Source organism: Vanellus vanellus (genome assembly GCF_965231255.1).
Source record: "Vanellus vanellus genome assembly, chromosome: 2".
Taxonomy (NCBI): domain Eukaryota; kingdom Metazoa; phylum Chordata; class Aves; order Charadriiformes; family Charadriidae; genus Vanellus; species Vanellus vanellus.
In genome coordinates this window covers 134,192,659-134,214,218 of record NC_138906.1, presented here as the reverse complement: position 1 = coordinate 134,214,218, position 21,560 = coordinate 134,192,659, and the positions used below count along the sequence as shown (strand labels likewise).

Below are 21,560 nucleotides of genomic sequence, written 5' to 3'. Positions count from 1 at the left end.
AAGTGCTGGTGCTTCTGGGTGTGTTTCCAATAGCAATGTGATTGCAAGGCTCTGTGGATAAAGTTACCAGTCCTTTGAATTCTGACCTTCAGTCTAAAACAGCTTTAGAGGTTACTCTTTTTCCGATTTGTGAGATTGCGGAGAAAAAGGTAATGCTGCTGGAAGGAAGCGGGGGAGGGAGCCGGGCTTGGAGATGAGAACTGGGACTTTGAAGCCATCTGAGAAGTTTTCCTCTGGCCTTGATTTGTAACAACAAATATTGGCAGTCCGACTCCGAGTAATTATACGAAGTTTCAAAATAGAGCATGCGGCAATTGATATTTCTGTGAATACAATTACTATTGAGACCCAATTGATTTTAAGGGGAATTAGTGTTGGGTTCAACACAGTCTGGGTTCTTGGGGGAGCCGTAGCCACCAAAACCTGAGCGCTGGCTTAAGCCCATCTTCTGTGTCCATGGGTAGGGGAGACCTCAAAACTGAGTCCCCCCAGACACATGGACTGGAAGTGTCTGTCTCGCTCCACTGAAGATGAGGGTTGGGATGATCATCTTAAACTAAACGCTTAATTTTAGATGGTTACAGTTAGGTGGGAATCTAATCCCTGCTGAACAAATGAGGGTAATGGCATAATTACTGTAAGGTTCAGAAGAATTTATTGGGGTAAATTTCTTAAAAACAGGAAAAGCAATTGATGCGAGTGTAAAATAGATAAATTGCCCCTGTAATGATTATTTTAATTTAGACTTCCACTCTCTCCTTTTCATTACAAGGCCCAAAATGTGGAATAGTTTTGAACTTCACTTTTAGAAGACACTTCACCCTTCCTGATCATCGTAAGAAAAATATGTGTGGCTGAATGTTTCAAGGTTAAGGACGTACATATTTACTGTATTCAACTAACGCAAGGTTTGTGATTTGAATGTGTGTTTATGAACCACTTATATGAGTCATAAACGCAGGCTCGTCTTACTAATGTGTCAAAGTGAGCTTGGATTGCTGTTCTTTCAACTTTCCTCATAATTCTCAATGTTTTAATTAACAATTATTTTCTCTATATCATTTTTTTATTATTTGCTTGTCCAGTCTTATATGTCAGCAGCTGAAAAATTATGCAATAATTGACACAAATAACTAAAATACAGTAATGATCCACTGCTCCATCTACTGTTGAACAGTGACATGAATAATGCTTCAGGAAAAAAATACGGAACACATTTAGGAAATAATAACAAAATGGAATTTGCGACAAATAAACCTATTGTTTCTGTGGTTAGTGAACAAACATATTTTTCTTGCAGAATTAACAATTCTGAGTACAACTTTAATTCAGAGCTGAAAAACAAAGAGGAACTTTCCATCTCCCTTTTCACCTTACAGGAGGTGCTGACAAAACTGGTTTTGTTCATGTTAATGGAAAATAGTTGGAGAAAAGAGAGTCTAGCATTACTGAGCTGACTCATGCTATACAGTGCACAGTATTTATATCACTGGCAAAAGTTTAAGTTATTGCTGTGCAAAAAAATTGCCAGTGGTTTGAATATTCTAACTTTTTTCTAGTAGCACTAAATGAAAGATGAGGAAGGCTTAAATAGTTGTGGGAGGACGAACTACGGGAAAATGGCATGTGTGTGAAATGATGTGTTTTATAGCCTTTGCAGAACTGCGGGACTTGATTATTTTGTCAGCTCACTGGTAATCTCTCATTTGTGCTGCGTTCTTCATGCAACTTAGTCTTCTGAGGAGCCACTGAGTATAGCTTTTATCGCCCACAGGAGTGCTAGCAAGCTGCTCCTCATCATCACGGGGGCATTTGATTTGACTTGTTCATTTTTGTAAGCAAATTATTATTCAGACATCACGGTGAAGGATTATTATTTTCAATTTTTTAGGCTGTTATGTTTCCATCCTGAGCTGGAGTAAAAGCTTGAATGTCAATTAGAAAAATTAGCTCTTTCCAAGGATTTGCTCACAGGTTGCAATTTACTCCTTTCATTTCACTCCCTGTCTTGCAAACAGCTAATTCTCAAAATAACTTTGTTCAAAGACAATTACGTTGCCTTCAGCGGGACTACTTTTATAAATAGTTACTAAAATGTTTATGCATCTTGTGAGCTGAGGTTTTGGTGCAAAAAAAAGTGACATTCTCACTGATTCTTAGGTACCATAGACAGTATTAAAAGTCCCCGGTAAAACTATTGAATTTTATGGGAAAACAGAAAGTAATTTTCAGTAGTTCAATTTAATAGATAAGACATTGCTTAAATGAAAGCTGTTGTAGTTAGAAAAGCTACAACATTACTCTTAAATCAGGAGTAGATCTCGGAGATCTGCCCTCAGAGTGTCACAGACCTTTGGGGAAAAGCGATGCTGTCACTTTTGGGTAGAGCATCTACTTCAGGTGATCTGGAGTCCAAAACTTATCAGTATTTTTGTGTGGCAATCATAAGTATAATTACCTTCATGAGATTGCTAAAAGAGAAAAGTGATGTAGGAAGTTTTCAGTTGGGTGTTAGATAGTACCAAAAGAGAAATGACAGTATTAGATATATTGAAAACTTACCTTCATGTAGGAAACCTTCCCTTCCCCCTGCCAAACTACTTATTTTTGCAGTTAGAGTACTGAGCATATTTATAGTTTACACTGTTTGTGTCTATAAATATATATATATATGCTGCATATATTTTTCCCCTGTTACATAATGCTTTTAAGATGCAGCAAATCTATTGAAAAAACACGCATACCTTGATTTTGGAAAGTGAAAAATTGAGAAACACTAGGTGTTTGCTACCAAACTAGAGTTTGACCACTTCTGTGGAAAATCTCTGCGTTTGTTTATGTCATAGCTGTCAACAACTGTTTCAGAATCCTATAAAGTCATTAACTCATTCAAAAAGCTAACGCAGCATCCACTTAAGATTAATAAAGTCTACTATTTCCTATTTTAAATTATACAAAATGATCCTGCACTTCGTACTGAAGTTGCTGACTTAAAACAAGCACAACTGCATGCAGACTAGCAATGATGTCATTGGGGCCAGCAGTTCATGCACATTTTGACTAAGGATGATGGTTAGCGGCGCGTACCTTTTTCTATAATGCATTGCACACAGAGCGTAATTAATTATTAATTTTGTCCAGCGTATCTCGAAAGAATGTTATGAAATTTTCCTTCTCAATCACTTTGATAGTTTTTGGACAGAACGGTTAAAACGGTTGGTTTCTGACACTTTTTTTTTTGTTTGCGGCAACCAAGTTCTTCCTCCTTTTGCTCACGTGAGTAGCATGAGACAATAAGGGCTCCTGTCAAACGCTGCAAACTTCTGCTCCAGCCAGGGACGTCTCTAGGCAACAGCTGCTATGTGTAAGATAAAACTTGTATGGAGACATAGGAGGGATATTGCCTGTTTCAAGGGGTTCTGACGTTGCGTTGCAGTTGTTATGGGAAGGGCCACGCGGCGGCTTTGGGGAGCGATGGGATGTGTCTTTTGCCTTAGTGAGGTGTGGTTGTCCTGGGCATATCGCTGATGTTAAATATTTCAGTAGCATCTCCTACTTGGAGACAAACATGCAAACATCCCACTGCTCCCTATCCATCTTATACCTAGTTTTTCTTCATTATCAGCACACCTGTAATTGCGGCATCTAAGCATCCAGTAAATACCGTGCTCAGGATGAACCCGCTTTACTTGTGCTAAAACAAGTGTGTGACACTGCATGTGGAGTTAAAACCCCATTGCATGAGTGATGGTTGTAAAAATATACCCAATAGCTTGTTGTGCATTTGATATTATGTAATAGGCCTGGTCCTTTACTTCTTAACGACTCTCGAGACGCCAGCTGCGTCAGCAGGAATGCAGAATCAGGGCAAATTCAGGCGTGATGTAAACATATACAAATCCCACCGAAATCTTTGTTCCAAACCCAGTGCAATTGTTAGTGCAGTTGTGGTTTAAAATTGATGTTGGGTGCCAGTGATCAACAACCCAGCCTGCACTGATTTGGTATGCAGTTAGTTGAAAGAACAAACCCAAAAAGCCAAGTAAACAAACCTCTTTCAAATAGGTCTCAAATAGGTGCAGTGCTCAGCTGGCATAATTAGATTAGCTATTGAAATAAAAAAAAAAAAACCTGCACTTGCTTAAACTGAATGAGGAACTGGTCCATGGTATCAGCTGTAGGATAAGTTCATAGGTTAGACCATACCATGGGGTAATGATATACACTAATCTGAAGTCCAATCTTCAGACATCAGATAAAGAACTTTAAGGCACTGTTTAATGGCTGTATAAACACACAGGACCCTACTTTATCTTATATCCCCCATCTCGATCATTTATATGGCTTCAGTTCCCATACTGCCTACATGCCATACTACAGAAGAGATTAAAAATTCAAAGCCGATTCTTTTCTTGCAATGCATCGTCAGCACCCTTTTTCTGATCATCTTAGCCTCTGTGTAATTTATCCCATGTTTATCATCACATCATCAAGCTCTGTATGTGTGTGGGGGGATCTCTCTTAGTTTAATTAAATACAGAGACGGGACACACTCCTGAAGTTATTACTTAGACAAAACTGCCTTTAGGGACTACAAACTCTAACCAACAGTAAACCTGTTTCAGTAAGCTTTACGTGCAAAACTGTAAAATTTACTCATATATTTGGGCTTTTTGTTTTTTTTTTTCAAATATGGAATGAAGTAGATTTATGCAAAAATTCACATGTATCACTGTCATTTTTTTTAAATCTTTTTTTGATTTCCATAGCGTCATTTAAGTATCACTATTTTTGAGAAGCGGTTTTGAGTTACATTTTTCAGGGTCAGATGGTACCTCACAACAACAATATGGTATTTTTTAAGTTTTTTTTTTTTTTTCCCCAGAAAAAAATGAGCTTCTGCTTCCTAAATGTGCCTCATCTTTTTCATGTAATAGATGGAGGTCCTAGAGACAGTGAAGCAAGACATGTGGTTTTAACTCTATATGGGTTTCGGTAGGGTTTTTTAAAAATGATCTTATCAACACTGGTAAAGACTTCAGTGGTGAGCATTTTCCGGAGGATCATGGCTGTTCCGAAAAGCACATAGTTCAGAATGATGGCATAGCCTCGTATTTCCTGATTTCAGTGAACGTTACCTGACAAAACTGCATGTCTCCTTAATAAGTAATTTGTAGTTCTTTCACAGTTTAATATAGAACATCATAAATAGTTTTCTTGGCACGAGATCTGGTTTGTGAATATAAAGAAGTAAAGGGATTGTGTTTGTGCTGGCTATGCAGACGGGCCCAATCGAAAGCTGCTTATTTTGACCTGGGTTCCCATATATGGTGTGTGACTGTCCCGAGATCCCTTTTCTCCGCTAAACAAAATGAAATCCTAGGTGCCTTTTCAGCTCGAGGTTGACTTGTAGCTTTGCAAACCGATCTGCTTTCCCGAAGTATTCCCAATGTACTTGCTACAAAATAATGTCTTGCTTACTGGGATGTAGTAGCCAGAAGACATTTCTCCTCTAGAAGTATTGCTTTCATTCACAGATTAGTTAATTGAAGGTAAGGATATATTAGCAGTCGATAACCACAGATTTTTGTAAAGAAAAAAAAAAGTTCTGCTTGAATCTATATAAGCGTAAAGCTTTGGGGTTTTTTATTTAGTACTGTAGACCTGGCATAATATTAAGACTTCTTTTTTTGGTACTGCAAATCGTGATGCTGTTTTCCTCATCATATTTGGATTACGTGTACTGAAAAAGCGTAGAAAAATAAGTGTTACATGAATTGAAAGATACTGTCTACAAAGTGGAAAAGCTCTGGAGAGCCCTGGTGAAATTTAGTTATTGTGTACGTTGTAATGTTTTTTAGCATAATGTATATATTTTAAAAGAGTTTTTTTGAATTATGAGCAACTAAAAGTGCTGTAATAGAAATGTATCATAAACCCATTTCAGTTTAATGGCTTACTAATTAAATTATTTAATTACTTATTGATTGGTAAAAGCTAAGCTTTAAAGAGTTACTGTTACTTAATGCACAAATTTAACTCTATGCAACCATCTCTTTCTTCCTTGGAAATATTTGTAAGGTCTATAGAAAGGGCCTTTGCACGGTTTTAAATTTTTAAACTTCAGTGAGTAGCAGTAATTTTAAATAAAAATTTGATTATATTTACAATTGGTTTTAGAAGTCCAGGTATTTCACATATCTGCATGGTTTAAACTATTTTAAAAGTTCCAGATACTTTATTTAATACATACCTTTAAATTGGAGAAGGCTGGCTTAAATAGTTTTAGCAGACCCTTTCTTTACAAGGTTGCAAGAATCTCAGATATTTGAGAACAAATCTGTTACATATCCAATCAAAACGGCATGTCCGGGCGTGCGTGCTGCTTGTATGCTTAAGAACCTCTGTGAGTATCCTTATTTAGCTTCTTTCATTGATATAATGTTGGTTTAATTCCAGTTATTCTATTAGTACGGCTTTTGTTTAAACCCGGCTTAGTAGAGGGGACGCGTCTCCGCACAATTAAACTTTTTTAATGAGGAGGGACCCGAGGGGATTCGCGACTTGTTGTGGGGTGAGGCTAAAGAAGGTGCAAAAAAAGGGCTCCGGGCGTGCGGGCTGGGGGCGCCCGGGGGGGGCGCGCAGTTCCCCGCGCAGCCCCGGCGCCGCTTCCGCGCATCCCCCGCGCAGCCAGAGACGCCGGCGGAGCGCGGCAGCCGCGGGGCTGCGCTTCCCCCCTCTCCCCCCCCCTCCCCGTTTTGTCAGAGCGCGCAAACCTCCTTGCAGTTGTTGCTTTTAAACCAATAAGGTTGGGACGAGAGAATAGCTGCGGTTTGCATTACAAAAACAAAAACAAAACCCAAAGGAGGAGAGAAAAAAAAAAAAAGAAAAAAGGGGGGGGGGGGGGGAAGAGGGGAAAAAAAAAAGGGGGAGTGAGGAGGAGAGAGGGCGCGGGAGCGGCGGCGTTGCCCCCAGGCACTGCCTGGGCAGACCCACAAGGCTGAGCAAACAGGCGGCGGGGCTGGAGGCAGCCTGTGCCGCGGCTTTGTCTGCCCGCCCCGGCCCCGGCCCCGGCCCCGGCCCCGGTCCGCGCCCCTCCGCGCCATGGGAGGCGCCGCCGCCGCCGCCGCCGCGCTCTGAGGCGGCGGGCGCGGAGGTTGCGCGCCGCGGAGACCGTGAGTACCCAGGCGGGCGGCGAGGCGGGAGCTGACAGCGGGCTGGCGCGGGGCAGCGGGAGAAGCGGGGAAAAAACAAAACAAAACAAAACAAAAAACAACAAAACCAAGGGGAGGAAAAGGCCAGGGGGGAAAAAAAAAAAAGGAAAAAAGAAAAAAAAGGTGATCGCAATATCCCGCTTGCGAAGCCGGCGGGAGTTGCGCAGCGGCGGGGAGCGCCGATGCGCGCAGAGTCGCTTGAGTTCTTTTCCGCCGGTGCCGGGGAAAAGAGCAAAGCTTAATTAGCAATCGCTAAGGTGCGGCAGTTAATTTTGGCGGCGTTTCAGGCCGGGGGTTCCCCACAAAGAAGACGTGAGGCGGTCGGTTTCGGCTCTGCAGCGATCGGCTGAGTTTTGGGGGGGATTCTCCTGGTTCGTTTCCCGGAGCGCGAGTGGTTCGGGCGGCAGGAATAACGTGACGGGGAGATGTTAAATTTGGGGGTTGGGATGGCGGGGGGAGAAATAGTCACGTAGTGTAGGAAACCCGTAGACCTTCCTGAAAGAGACATGAGAGCGTGAGAAAAATAATAAAGAAATTGGAAGGAAGAATGCCTGACAGAGATTTTGACAGCGCTTTCTGAAGCAGGAAATCCTTTCGCTTAATGTGTTTAAATTTGCCGAACACCAAGGAAAACACACAGATCCCCACAGGAGAACTTTTCAAGATGACAGAATAAACATCTCCACAACTGAAATATTTGACGTTTATTGACATTTTAGGTGGCTTATGTAGAACGGTGATCTTAGAACGAGGAAGTTAAAAGACCTTTTGAAGTCTCATTGAATTTACATCTTGCTTTTGAGCAACCGAGACCCACAAAACATTCCCAAGTATGTATTTCTCTCGTGTTTTTGACAAACACCAACAAGAGGAAGGACTGCCCTTTGCAGTGAAAGGTTTATTCTGGAAAAGTAAAGGTGCTGGTGCATTTGAAAGTGTTTCTTAGAAGGTGATTGGTTTTGGTGTTGTGGTTTGTTTGAGTGAGGGGTTTTTTTGTTTTTTTTTTTTGTTTTGTTTTTTTTTTTTTTGTAAATAAACATTTTAAAATGAGGCAAACAGAAGAGATAAAAGCTTTCAGAAAAAAAAAAGAGGTTTGTATATTTCTTGTAGTTTGTTTAAATTTAAAAATGATCACAGAGGGAAGTTTGGGATAAGAAGTGGAAATGTTGTGTAGTGTGTCATTGGAAGTTTTTAACGTTAGATACAACGTATAAAGAATCTTCTATTTTCCATCCCACACTGAGACCGCTCGCAAAGCATCTGCCAGAACACAGGCTGCTGGTTTGGTGTGTAAAATAAATTAATAATGTGTGTACGTATCTGTAAATACATATATGTGTGTGTATACACATCATATACGTCTGTGTATATACGCACGTATGCACACAGCGCTTTACATGTTGCTCAGGAACCCATGACACGCGGTATTTAGCCAAGCACCTCACTGCTGTCGGAGTTTTCCCAAGGCCTGGTCGGGTCTGGAAATGAGCAGCCAGCCATCCCCTCTCAGCACTTCTGCGCAGTGACAGGCGGCTTGAGTCACGCTTCGCCTTTGGAAAGCAGAGAAAAAAAGAATGAGTAATCATTTTGTTTGAATTGCAATAAGTATGAAATATTTCTCGGGAGCCAAAAAAATCTTGGAAAAGCAGAAAGACATTCTTAAATGGCTGGTCATAATGGGAGCATTGTCACATTGTTGTACTTCTTTCTTAAAGGGAAGAAAGTGTTGGGGTTTCAAAACGGTTCATTCATAAGCGTATGAAATGAGCACGCAGGACAGCACTTTTAGAATAATTTAAACTAGTAATTAAAAATGAAATAACTGTAATTACCTGCTTCTGGCTTAATAAGTGCAATTTGTCTTTGTTGTGAGTATCTAGTGAAAAAGCTCTACCTCCTCCCTCAGAGCCCAGCCGTATGATTATTGGAAGAGTGAAAGTGTTACCAAGTTTTATGTGCTGCCAGCAAGGTGCCTTTTTGTAGCCAATTTGCATTTTAGTTTTGTAACGTTTTGGCTGTTGAAGCCATTCCGCCTGTAGATACTGACTGCACAGCGCTTTTAGGGAGGCAAAGAGTGCTGTTGGGGGAAAAGTCCTCTTCTCTCCCTCCCTCCACCCCCTACTAAATATGACAGATTTTTTTTTTTTTTTTCCTAAGGAGGAACACTTTGATTTGAAAATTGACGTTATCTTTGAAATTTGCTTCTTTAAAGTAGAACTGTTTTAAGAAAAAACGCATGTGCTGGCCATAGTTTTCTGGGTTAACTTCTTATTTTCACCTAGAAAATTTCTTTTCAGCTGGAAAAATGTTTTAAATTATAGCCATTTAAAAAAAAAATTACTCGTAGCAGGCAAAAATACTGTGGAAAACCTGTAATTTAGACAAGTACCTACATTTTATTTGCTCTGCGCTGCTGAAATTTAGAATCCCTTCCCATTTACAGTTTACTTTTCACAGAACATTATTAACTTTTTGGCTTCATACATGATCTTCTGTCAGATGCTTTTGATTTGTAATTTAGCAAAGTATAATAAACAGTGCAAAAGTCATGAATTTTCCTCCGCATCCTGAGCTCTGTGGTAGGGAAAATGTGATAAAATGTGTACCTTAAGTCTTGTTTGATGATCTCTCAAAGCAAGTTTGCCTTCTGGAAATAATTTCTGGGGTTGAAGAGCATGGTATTAACAGATTTAATGTGGCTATTCAATGGATTGGTGGAGTACTATGTGAGGTTTAACAAAATGAGAGAGACAAATTGAACATCAACAAAACCTACATCTGTGAAGAATTATAAATTTAATTAGAAAAAAGGCAAACTTAAAAGACCTCATTAACTAATCAGAATTTGATGTTACTGATTTAAGATTCTTAAATGGATGAATTTTAAGTAGCTTTGCTATCATTGTCCTCTTTTTTTCTCGCTGCGTACTGTGCAGTGCCCAGATCTGCAATCTGTATTGAGGAGAAAGATGTGAATGTTACTTACAACAATCAAAGTAGTATTTTTGCAGTGTTAAGGAGAATATGTATGACATTTATCATACAAGGCATTTTTAGGTTAAGCGTGGCGCAGAGTGTGAAGGGTGAGTGACAGCTCCTTTTTTCTCTTTTTGATTTTTTTCTTTTTTAATGTGCCCCTTTGGCTGGCTGGGTAAGGCCGTTGCATTTTATTTTATTTTATTTTATTTTATTTTATTTTATTTTATTTTATTTTATTTTATTTTATTTTATTTCCACTTTTTGTTTGATATGTGAGGTATGTTGCAGAACTTCAATTATCCAGAATTCTGTTGGCAAAATGGGAGAATGTATGAGAGCAAGCACACGCCACCCAGAAATGTTTTTATTCTATGAACTGGTCGTCATAAGTGTGGTTCCTTACTACGTTGTAATTTTGTACTACACATAAAAAACTGAAAGCATGTGAAGTGTAGCATTTTGTAAACTGTAACTAATTTCACTCACATCTGTGTCTAATTGTTGTCTGCATTCGCATTCTTGAGAGTAGATTTATTTTTCCTGGACCACTCTGTGGATTCAGCTGACCAGCCTAAGTGAGGATTAGTTGTTTTAAAGTTATTTTGATTAAAGAGTCATTTTTAAATATGGTAACGTGCAACACATGGTTTAAATAATCCTTGAGACACAAAGGAATATATCTAAAGTATGCCTAATGAAAATGAAGATTGTGGATATGAACTTTCACAAATCATAGAGTGTTAGAGGACATATAAGGTATATATTTAATTCACTTTGAATGAGCTGGATTATTTTTTTTTTTTGGCCCTGTCCCATGAATCCTTAAATGAAATCTTTCTCACTATACACACACGTGCACATATATGTATATATTTGTAAGCGTACAGAAGTTGTTTGTTTTTTTTTTTTAATTTGGGCAAATAAAATAGTGAGGATTCATTGTATTTTAGAGTTTAGTGAAGTATGAATAATACTGTAGGGCAATTTGGAAAATAGCAGTTAATTAAAGCATCTACTTGAAAAGGGAAGTTTTTTCTGTTATAAAAGATATGTTTTAAAGGATCCTGTGCAAGGGGGAGTGAAGATAGCTCTGTAAGCAAACTTAGTTCTCACCTATAATTTTTTCCAGGTGTTTAGAAGTAACAGCAGAAACATATCCTGGGGCACTCTGCTGCAGTTTCTGGGGTAAAGAACTGAAGAAAAAAAATCTTTGAAGCAAAATGCACAGTTTTGAATGTATCTGCTCGTCTAGTTTGATTTGGCATGCGATGATGTATTGAAAAGCACATTATGCAGTACTTTAAGTACCCGGTTATAGAAAGATTGATGTTTTTCAGCGTGCATTATTGCATGCTTCTTGACATCATTTGTAATGTTCTGCACTGCCTGGCTGCCTCTAGCAGTTGTTTACTCTCGCTAGTAGTAATTCTGTCTGTGACTAAAAATAACAGAAAAAAAACCCCTGCAAACACATAAGGAGGATTTGCTTGGATGATTTTTATGGCACTTAAAATGCCTCATCTCTCTTGTCTTTTTGCTCTGTGATCATTTAAGAGATGTCAGTTCAGGTTGAATGGAAACGTACATGGAGGATTCTCAATGCAGACATTAAGAGGATATATACCTTACCCGGAGAAGCTTTTGTGTGCTTTTAAGCTAACAGTGTCTAGCAGCGTATCTTCACCTGAATTTTATCACCTGCTGACAATCGTTACTGACTACAGAGAAGAGTCTGTTAACAAAGCAACGGTGTTTTTCTAATAGGATACGCAAATCTGTTACTCACCTGAGTTATAAAAGGAGTTATTTTATTAAGCTGGAAATTATTGCTGGGCTTCCCAGTGGAACCAGATTCCTTTTCTTGATGAGTGACCTCAGAGGCAAATGCTACAGCTTCCTCCTATTTATTTAGCCAGAAGTGTTCTTTTAAGTCATTTTATCAGAAATCTCATTAGTGACTGGAATTTTTATGAGTAAGACCTTGTGCAATAACATGTGGGGTTTTTATTTTAATTCGCCCCGGTTGGAGATGGGCTTGTATAATATTATTGGTCATATATTGAAGATCTTTACCATAGGTAGACCTGCCCCTTGTTGTCATTGCCCCCCCCCCCCCCCCCCCCCCCAAAAAAAAAAAAAACAAACCAAAAACCAAAACAAAGAAATAGCATCAGGCTGTCTGGCTTGCTTTGCCTTTGGGGTGAGCTGACTTGCGGGTTCCCCGCTGCCCGGGCACGGAGGAAGGATGGCGAAGAGCGGAGGAAGAGGAAGGCCAACGCGATGAGGGCAAGAAGCTGTCAAGAGTTTAGGGGATGGGAAGGAGAGAGAACCCGTCCGGCGATGAAGCGAGAGCGATGAAGGATGCTGGGGGGCTCGGGGCTGGAGCGGCTCCCGCTGCCATTGGCGGGGCGGCATGGTGGGGTTATCTTTGCCGGGGTGCGCGGCTGTGCCGTGCCGTGCCGTGCCGTGCCGTGCCGTGCCGTGCCGTGGGAGGAGTGAGCCCCTCTGCAGCTGTCACGGGCCCCTGATGAATCACTATCCCGTCACTTGGCCGCCGTCCCCCGGCGCGGGGAGGAGGGAGAGAGAGAGAGAGAGAGACCTGCCGGGGAAACAGCAGTTGAGCCTTCAATTTAAAGACAATATGCCTTTCACGGGCACCGCGCCCTCCTCCTCTCCTTTTGGGTTTATAGGACAGAATTGTCATCCACAGTGATATACTTTCTTTAAATTAAGGCCTCGTAGTAAAGCGGAGTAATAGAGGCTTCTGTTTGTTTCCCTGGTTTACAGGTGCAGAAGTCCCAAACCAGTTCAGATGTTGCTGTTTCCTCAAGCTGCAGGTAAGGATTTGATTGAAAATGGCTGTTTTTCTGCAAGCCTTTTATTCTTTTTTTTTTAAACTTCAGGTGATAAGTAAATATTTATTCTTGTTTTCCAACATTAAGCAGCTGAGTAAGTGCTGGAGCGTTGCTTTTCTGTGCGTGCAACCAAGTCCATAAACCACGAGCACGTACACTTTTTCACTAAATTTTTTGGCGTTATATTAGATACTGGCTTTTCAAACTCCTTCCGATATCATCCTTTCTCATGCGTAGATTGGTTTAGGCATGAAATATAAAGTGAAGGATTTGCGTTTAGAACTTGTGCTAAAATCTCAGTTAAAATGTGAAAACTTCATAGCTGAAATGACACTTAACGCATAAGGATATTTATACCATTACTGGGGAAGGAATTTTTTATATAATTTTAAGTCTTTAAAAGAGCCTAAGCGTTTCTTTTAAACAGAAAAATTACCGGTTCAGATGCCTTGGAGGCGCAGTAACCTATGAAATTTCTACTGGGAGCAATTACTTAGACTGAGTACATCAAATAACATCATCAAAAGTTTAAGGTATAAAGAAACAGAAGTACAGGGCACTTCAGTCGTAAGCTTCCCCAGCATAAACCAAGGGATGTGTCACGGTGGTGGTGGCTGTTGGCTGTTTTGTATAAGGCTGTTTAAAAACGCAAATCGGAAATATTCAGCTGCTTGTGTGCTGTTTAAATGTTTAATTTTTGCTTTGATTCGGAATTGCTCTCTTCTTATTTTGACTAAGCGACAGCTGCTGAGATACAGCGGAGTGCGAAGGCATACTAACGCCTGTATGGATTCACTGTATGTTGGTCATATCCCTTTTCAATTGGGCACGCTTTATGTAATCCACAAAGCAAACAAGTGAGCAGACATAATAATGTTTTAATGCTGCATTTGTTTCAACGGAAACAGAGGAACAATTAAGTAGTTTGCCAGAGTAAACACATACATCAGGAATATCTCATTCCCTGTCAGTAGATGACAGGTTTCCACAATTGCTTCAAGTGTTTTATTTGGTTTGGAGGCCCATTATATTGCCACTGAGTGGTAAATCTTGAAAAAGCAGAGTGTTAATTTGTTGTTAAGAGAATATATGTCTTCGTGATCGGCGATTCCGTCTTTGTACCTATCTTAAAAATACAATGTGACAGGGATGTTTAAAGTATAGCACTTCGTATCTACATTTTATTCTGTTAGAAGCTGCAAAAATAATTACGGTAGCTGGTCGGTCGTGTGCGGGGCTACAAAATGAGTTTAGCCCTAGAAAAGATCAAGTTGGCAGAAGCTGTTCATTTTTTACTAAGTGTTTTCAGGAGGTTAATTACTAGCGGGCTGCGTCTCATATAGCTAATTCCTCTGTAACCCATGTTGAATATATCACTAAAACTAGTTGCATCTTGTTTTCAGGTCTATGGAAATGCAGGATCTAGCCAGCCCACATAGCCGACTAAGTGGTAGTAGTGAATCCCCCAGTGGTCCAAAACTTGATAACTCCCATATAAATAATAATTCCATGACACCCAATGGCACAGAAGGTGAGCCACCATTTTTTTTAGTGTTTCAGAATTTGTTTTTTCTCCTTGTTGCGTTGGTGTTCTTGCAGTCAAGTAGCCATATAGAGAAAATGTTTTACTATTTTAGGTGTTATGTGTTTATGTAATACGGCGTATAGAGCCGATGTTCAATGTTTGTCAGTAGTCACTATTATCAAGTTTCAGCAATAGCTTTCATTCCAGGTTTATGTTCCTTTCATGGAGTTTGACTGGACTGAGCAGGTAGTATACGCAGAGCTTAGGAAAAAAAAAATAAATTCAAAAAATCCCCCAAAGGGTGGTTTAGTGATGAGAAAAAAAGGTATTTGCAATTGTCGTACGACAAAACGCAATCTTTCGGTCTTTTTCACTATTTTGGTTTTTCTTTATGTTCTCACTTTTTGCTAGCTCCTAAGGCTATGAGAGTTTTGTCAAGCCGGCTAATAAAACTAAGTGTTGAAATTTCCTCGGGCTAGCTTGCTGCTCTGATGGAGTGGCCAAAATTCAAACAGGTGTAGTAATTCAATGGGGTAAACTGATACCTATTTTTCAAGAAGCAGTCAGGCAGTTGATAAGTTATGTTTGTTCTCAGTAGAACACTAACAGCAGAACAACCTAACAGCTTTGCCGGTAATATAATACATATATAATACCTATAATAATACATATAATGAAACACAGAAGGGTTTATATAATAAGCAGCGAAAAATACTCTTTCCTGCAACATTTCTAGGGCAACAGTAGGAAAGATCATACATGACATTTGGCTAGCTATGTGGACAGATATTTTAATGCATTACAAGAAAAGAGCGTCATGCAGCTTCAAATATTACTTTTCAATATAAATGTATAGTTAAACAACTGTTGTAGCAGAGATACGCCTTTTTCCCCCAAGAACGGGGTCATATTAGTGCTGTCAGACTGTTTAGGATTATGGACGTGCATTGCATTCTTCCAGCATAGGCACATGTCAATCACACAGATGTCGTCCCCCCTCAATTCCCCAAACATTTCTGTTATTCATTCTAATTGGAGTCCTCTGTAGTGGGGACGGTTTATGGGTTATCAGATTAGCAGGCGTTTGTGCCAGAGTTGTGTATAATTTACTTTTTGCTATTGCTATAAAAGTATTGCTGCAATCAAATTTTAAAGCATTTGAAAAAGAAAAAAATAAGCTTTTTAAAGAATAAATAAAGTGCTTAATGTGTTACTGTAGTTTAAGCAGAAAAATATTTCATGTCCACAGATGAGTCTTCTTCCTTTTTAATACCCGAGTATATTATTATATTTTTATATCATATTATCAGGTATATACCAATTTTGGTACAGAATAAAATTGCGCGACCCTTTCAAATTAAAATTCCTCTTGCTCACGAAAGCCTGTGCTGTTAACTTCACCAGCTTTTGTAACTTCTATGTAACTTGAAGGTTCTTTAGTAGCACAAAAACAGGGAATGTTCCTTGAAACACTGAAAGACACTCACCATCTGGCTCGACGTTTTGTTCTGAGTAGTTGCTGTGTGCAGACATACACTCTGGAAAACGGGGTGCTTAATATTACTTGGTCAGGAAATTAGCTGTATATTGAATCTATTCATGGACTGACCTCAGGTAGCAAGTAATTTGGGGAATGATACCCCAACTTCTCAGTAAGTTTCAGAGTTTAGCAAAGAAAGTCAATTAAACCACGGTAACTTACTTATCTGACATTTGAATTTTAACACTTCAGGCTTATTAATTTGGGGGCGAATTCTACCCAGAAAGCTGTAACTTGTCATAGACGTTTACCTTCTGAGACGAAGCCAAACGGTTTTCTTTTCTTTGCCATTTTCCCTCAGGTGACATGACCCTCCTCAGCACTGCAGACTGGTTGCTAAGCCCTAGCGCACAGACCCCCGCAGGTTTGGGTGGCTGCGGTGGGCGCAGCAGGCGGGGGCACTCGGCATGCCTTGTCACGTGTTGTCCAGAACGCGGCCCGAGAAATAGCTTGTGCTTGGCGATTCTGGTCTAAACTTTCTGAGCTGAAAATTCCTGTCTCTGATTGCTCTTAAGTGACAAATAAGGAAAAGCTTGTGAAAGAAACATAATTGAATAATTTGTTTCTGAATTAGATCTGTGCCAAGAGGCAAAATCTGTGAGCGAAGCAGATGCCTAAGAATCTGAAGGTGGAATTTTTGCTGTTCATCTGTTTTATCTCGAGAAAATGTTTGGTTTGGGTTCCTTGAGCTCCTAAACCGGCTTAAGAAAAAATTGAGTGAATGAAGCAAGGGTTTCTTTTCTTTTCTTTTCTTTTCTTTTTTTTTAATGAAAGTTGAAGTAAAATTATTTTTTCTGAGATTCTTGAAGCAGAATCCTGCTGAGACACAAGTGGCAGATTGTAAGGATGCAGTGGTGAAGGCTTGCCCAACACCTTTCTTAAAATGCTGCAGTGTGGTTTGCTTGCTTGTTGCACGTGGAGTGGAGATACGGGTTGCTGAAGCTTCACATGTTACGTATAATATGTGAAACCAACGTCTAATCTACTGTGTGCACATTCTCACTAACATGAAAGAGCCCTTCTTTTCTGGTGTAAGGGACCTTCATGTGAATGAGAAACAGGGCCTCCAGGTATTTGCATGTCATAAATATCTTGTAAAGATATGTTAAATTTGATTTGACTATGGGTGTGATTTAGGCAAGTTTCCATACCCCGAAGTGCAGGATATGTTCACTAGATGAGGGGGAGGAAATAAAAAAAAAAGAAGAAGAAAAAAAACCCTGTCCCAAAGTGAAATGGCCCCGTTTCAAACAAATGTTGTTAATTCCTTTAAGGCACATTTTTAGACTTGTCTCTTATTGATGTTGTTCTACACGAGGATGTGGTTGGAAGATAGCTCACTGTTGTTAGCTAATATTTTTAGCTTCACACTTAGTGGGAAATTTTCAAAGCACTGAATGGAGATTTACTTGCGTGATTGAGTCTGAGTTTAATCTTTGTGTGCAGCTTTGGTGTAATAAGTCTTTGTGTGCTTAATTTGACTTTGGTAGAGCAAAAATTACCGTAGTGCAGAACTGACCAGGTAGTGCAGGACAAGGACCGCAGCTGAAGACATTCAGGGGGTTTTGGGTGACTGCTTTTTATTTCCTTCTATCTAAACATTTTTAAACAAGTCAGATTTACTACTTCTTGTCTCAGATAGCAATTCCTCTGTGGGATTCTTTTAGAGCATCGTGACTTCTGTAGACCAAATGCTATTCTTTTAAGTTTGTTGCAGATCATGAGACGGTCTTCATAGCTTTGGATGTATGTGTGGTGAGGGGAAAAATAACATTTCCCTAACATCTTGATTTAAAAAAATCGTAGCTAATATGAAGTAATTGCTTTGCTGGTGTTAGTTTTTTTCTTCCTCTTCTCTGGGCCAGGCAGCATGGTCTTCAAACCAGTGATGGGGAAGTAACAAGGAAATTATAGACTCTGACCAGGCAGAGATTTCCCAGGATCAAATGCAGAGGAATAAGACTAAAATGTCTGTCTAAAGGCACTCAGAAAAATCAGTTCTGGCATGCCAAGATAGAGCTGATGATATAAATACTGCAGTATTTGAGTTTTCTGTGATCTCTTTAAGTGTTTTTCCACAAAATACCCTCTTTTGTAGGGAACAGCAGACAGTGGACACCATTCAAAATTTGGCCCTTTATGACTGGCCTAAGAAAATCTGTTAAAAAAAAAGAAGAGACTTGAAGAAGGGATCAAAATGTTCATAGTCGTGCCTTATCTCTTATCTCCCTTTTTCAGCAAATTGCTGTGGTGGGTTGATACTGAAGGAGTTAAAGAAACAATAACAACAGAAGCTAATAAAATTGCCATTCGTTAAGTTTTATCAGACAGCTAGTGGCTATTCCAAAAACAGTGCCCGCTTTGATAGATATGCTTTAGAAGGGAAAGGCAGCGAGTAATCAATAGATTTGAAAGGAGTAGCAAAGCTGTTTCCCATAGCAGGTAACTGCATCCAGTTTCTGCCTGCAGTGATCTTTACTTTTATCTAAAGAATGTAAATCAGTTCTGATGGGTTACACAGAAGCCTGCGGCCCATCATAATGATGTTTCATGCAACTGGAATGGAAAAGAATAGATGAAGACTGGGAGAAGGAGCCGTGGTTTTCCAAGCAACTACACTTCGTTCACGTTAGGAAGCTGCTTCTGCCCTCATTTTTGAGTGTTCAGAAGGAATAAGAGAAGGCATTTTCATATCAAGCGGGAAGGGAAAATGGATAACAAATTGAAGATCAGATTTTCAAAGATACATAGGAAGGGAGGCTTCAAAGGGAGTTGGACGTCGAAATTCCTTTGGGAAAAAAAAAAAGGTTCTTGCTCTTTAAGTACCTGCTGCAACATGAGAAGGAGATCCCACACAAAGGCAGTCAAAGCTCCCCAACACGTGACTATCTAATGGGTGGCCATTAGAAAGGTTGTTTTAAGTTTGGTGAATGTAAATCCATCTTCAGGGTTTCAAAAGGCGTCACTGTGTAGTATGTTTGCTGTTGAGTTGCAGTGTTATAGAATGGAGAAAAAATGTTTTCAGTATTTTCTGAAGCGATGGTGGAGTAAGATGTTGAAATCCATAGAGGAGGTATGAGCTGGTTGTTGTTACAGCACATAGTTTTCTGTAAGTAAATTATATGTTGAGTATTCATTATAATTCTAACACTTTGTAGCACTCAAAATAGTCTTTCAGTATTGCAGTCAAGCCTGCACATTGGCAGTGAATTGTTTTTAATATTGTGTAATTTATTCATAATTTTTAATAATTATTCATAATTTTGCATACTTTGGGGTGCAAAGTTGTGGTTGGTGATGGCAGTCAGACAAAATGATCCTCCTTTGGAAGATGTCTGTCTTCTGGTACCTTTTAATTGCTCGTTTCTGGAGTTTCTGCCATTTATGTATGCTGAAGTTTCTAGACTCGTGTTTGTGACGAAGAGCTTGATGGTGCGAAACTTGTAATTGGCGCAGGGGTACCTCCATATTTAGACATCCTGCAGTAATGGCTCAGTAAAGTTAAATCTAATATTAGCAGTTTAGTAGGGTGTTAGTATCAAGAACTATTGGTGCTAACTTTTTTACTCAACCCAGAAGAGCGCGAGGACAAGTGTGGGGCCAGAGGCAAAGACTGCAGTGGTCCCAGGCCCCACATTGGCACAAGCAGCCTGAGGGGCTGTAGGGGATAGTAATAATCTTCTACCTGCTGCCACTTCTGGAGGACAAAAATCATATACACATCCCTGCCCGTTTCTTTGAAGGCAAGGGGCTGACTTGGGCTATCTTTTCTTCCCTGCTCTTCACCTTTTTTCTTCTTGCTGTGTGACACTGACTTCTTTCCAAACTCTTTGTCTTATCTGTGCTTTTATTCTCCTGCTTCCACAAGAGTCCTTCCGTCTGTTCTGAGCACATGTAGCATAATGCTCTATTACTCCTCTTTCATAGGTTTTTGGCCTGTGGAATAACTTGTCTGCTCCTCTGTTGGCTCAGCCCAACAAGTCCTTTTGCAAGGTCTTGAGGAGGAGACAGGCTAATATCTATTTATGTATTTATTGTGTTTTCTGCATGTATGTGCATCTGTTTGTGAAAGCTTCACCATTTTGTTTTCCCCCATAACATTTTCCTGAAAGAAAGGACCTCGTTTAACTGAAAAGTTAGTAACAATATGGGTTCTCACAGACACTTGAGGGAGAGAAAATACTCCAAATGACAAATAACTTAAAAAAAAAAAAGAAAAAAGAATGGAACATCTTGGAAGCACCATTATTTTAATATCATTTACTTTTGCAAGCTTCTCATAAACATGTTGGCAGAACATGCCGTTACGGACTGTGGACTTTGGAGGGTGAGAACACCCTTTGAGTGTGTCTGAGGGTCTCAGGGCCCCGCTGGCACGGTGGCTTTGTGCTGCCTGTGGGGTGTCAAGAACCTGTGAAGATACTCACTACTTCACCGAAAACTGTAACTGCAACACTTCGCGTGAGGTGCGGTGTCTCTCCAGTGGGACTGACCTGTTAAGCAATCGCATGATTGCACATCATAAGGTAGAAATATCATCCGCCTGGCCACTAGCACAGACGAGAAGGAAATCGGGCCCCTGCTGGTGGTGTGCACCAGCAGAAACTCCAGGGAACAGGAGCAGAACATCTTAGTCTAAGATCACACCTTAAGAGACAATAGGGTGATATTCGAAGAGCTTTAGCAACTTCAGACTTGTGACTTGACGATTTAGCACTTGCATTTGCATCTTGTAATCTCCTGAGGGGTCTTGCTTGTCGCAGGTAGATAAAAAAGCATGAAACTTGGTAACACTTCAGGGTGAACCCCCGGTTCAGCGAGTGAAGTACCTGTGCCACCTGGTGTGATGAGGCAGAATGGGGAGTTTGCTGCTGCTGCTGGGTGGAGGGGAATGCAAGCTGGCACCTCTTTGTCCAGGTGAATTTGGCTTTAAGTCTGGCAGTCGTGGAATTCAGACCCTGTCAAAAAGTAGTATCGTTTCCCGCATATGAAAGGTCCTACCCGCTTTGTCATTCTGCTTCTGCCTTCATGTGTCAGTCTTGCGTCTCCTACACCCAAATGGCAGAGCGGGCTTGACTTATCTGTGATGCTCTCTGTTCACTTGAAGCCCTCCGTGTTCCCCGAAGGTAGCTGCAGACAACCTTCTTTGCCATTAATGGCTGGGGCTGTGACCTTGTGCGGTTGTTCTGTCTGGCTTTGGTTAAAGAGTACGGATATTTTACATGGACACTGACCAAACTGTTACACATGTGCAGGGGCGTTGCCGTGGTCAGATTCCCAATTGAGGATTTAAGAAGGAAAAAAAAAAAAAAAAGAAGGAAATAGGTGATAACACCTCTAAAAGGATTTTTTCTGGATATATGCTGCCTCCGTTTGGACAGGAGAAAGACAATCATTTGGTATAAATTGACAAGTGAGTGTGAAGGAGTAAGAACATTAGTTTGACT

General features: G+C 40.1%; 1 protein-coding gene across 1 annotated transcript in view; it reads left to right on the top strand.

Moving 5' to 3' along the window:
* Positions 1 to 7,084: 7,084 nt before the first annotated feature.
* The window catches only part of EYA1 (EYA transcriptional coactivator and phosphatase 1), a 92,163-nt gene continuing 77,687 nt past the window's right edge, over positions 7,085 to 21,560 (top strand). Inside the window, exons 1-4 of the mRNA XM_082498991.1 lie at positions 7,085 to 7,175; positions 12,981 to 13,030; positions 14,452 to 14,579; positions 16,415 to 16,492. Coding sequence (XP_082355117.1) covers positions 14,456 to 14,579; positions 16,415 to 16,492 — 202 coding nt within the window. The 5' untranslated portion in view covers positions 7,085 to 7,175; positions 12,981 to 13,030; positions 14,452 to 14,455. The remainder of the gene's footprint in view (positions 7,176 to 12,980; positions 13,031 to 14,451; positions 14,580 to 16,414; positions 16,493 to 21,560) is intronic.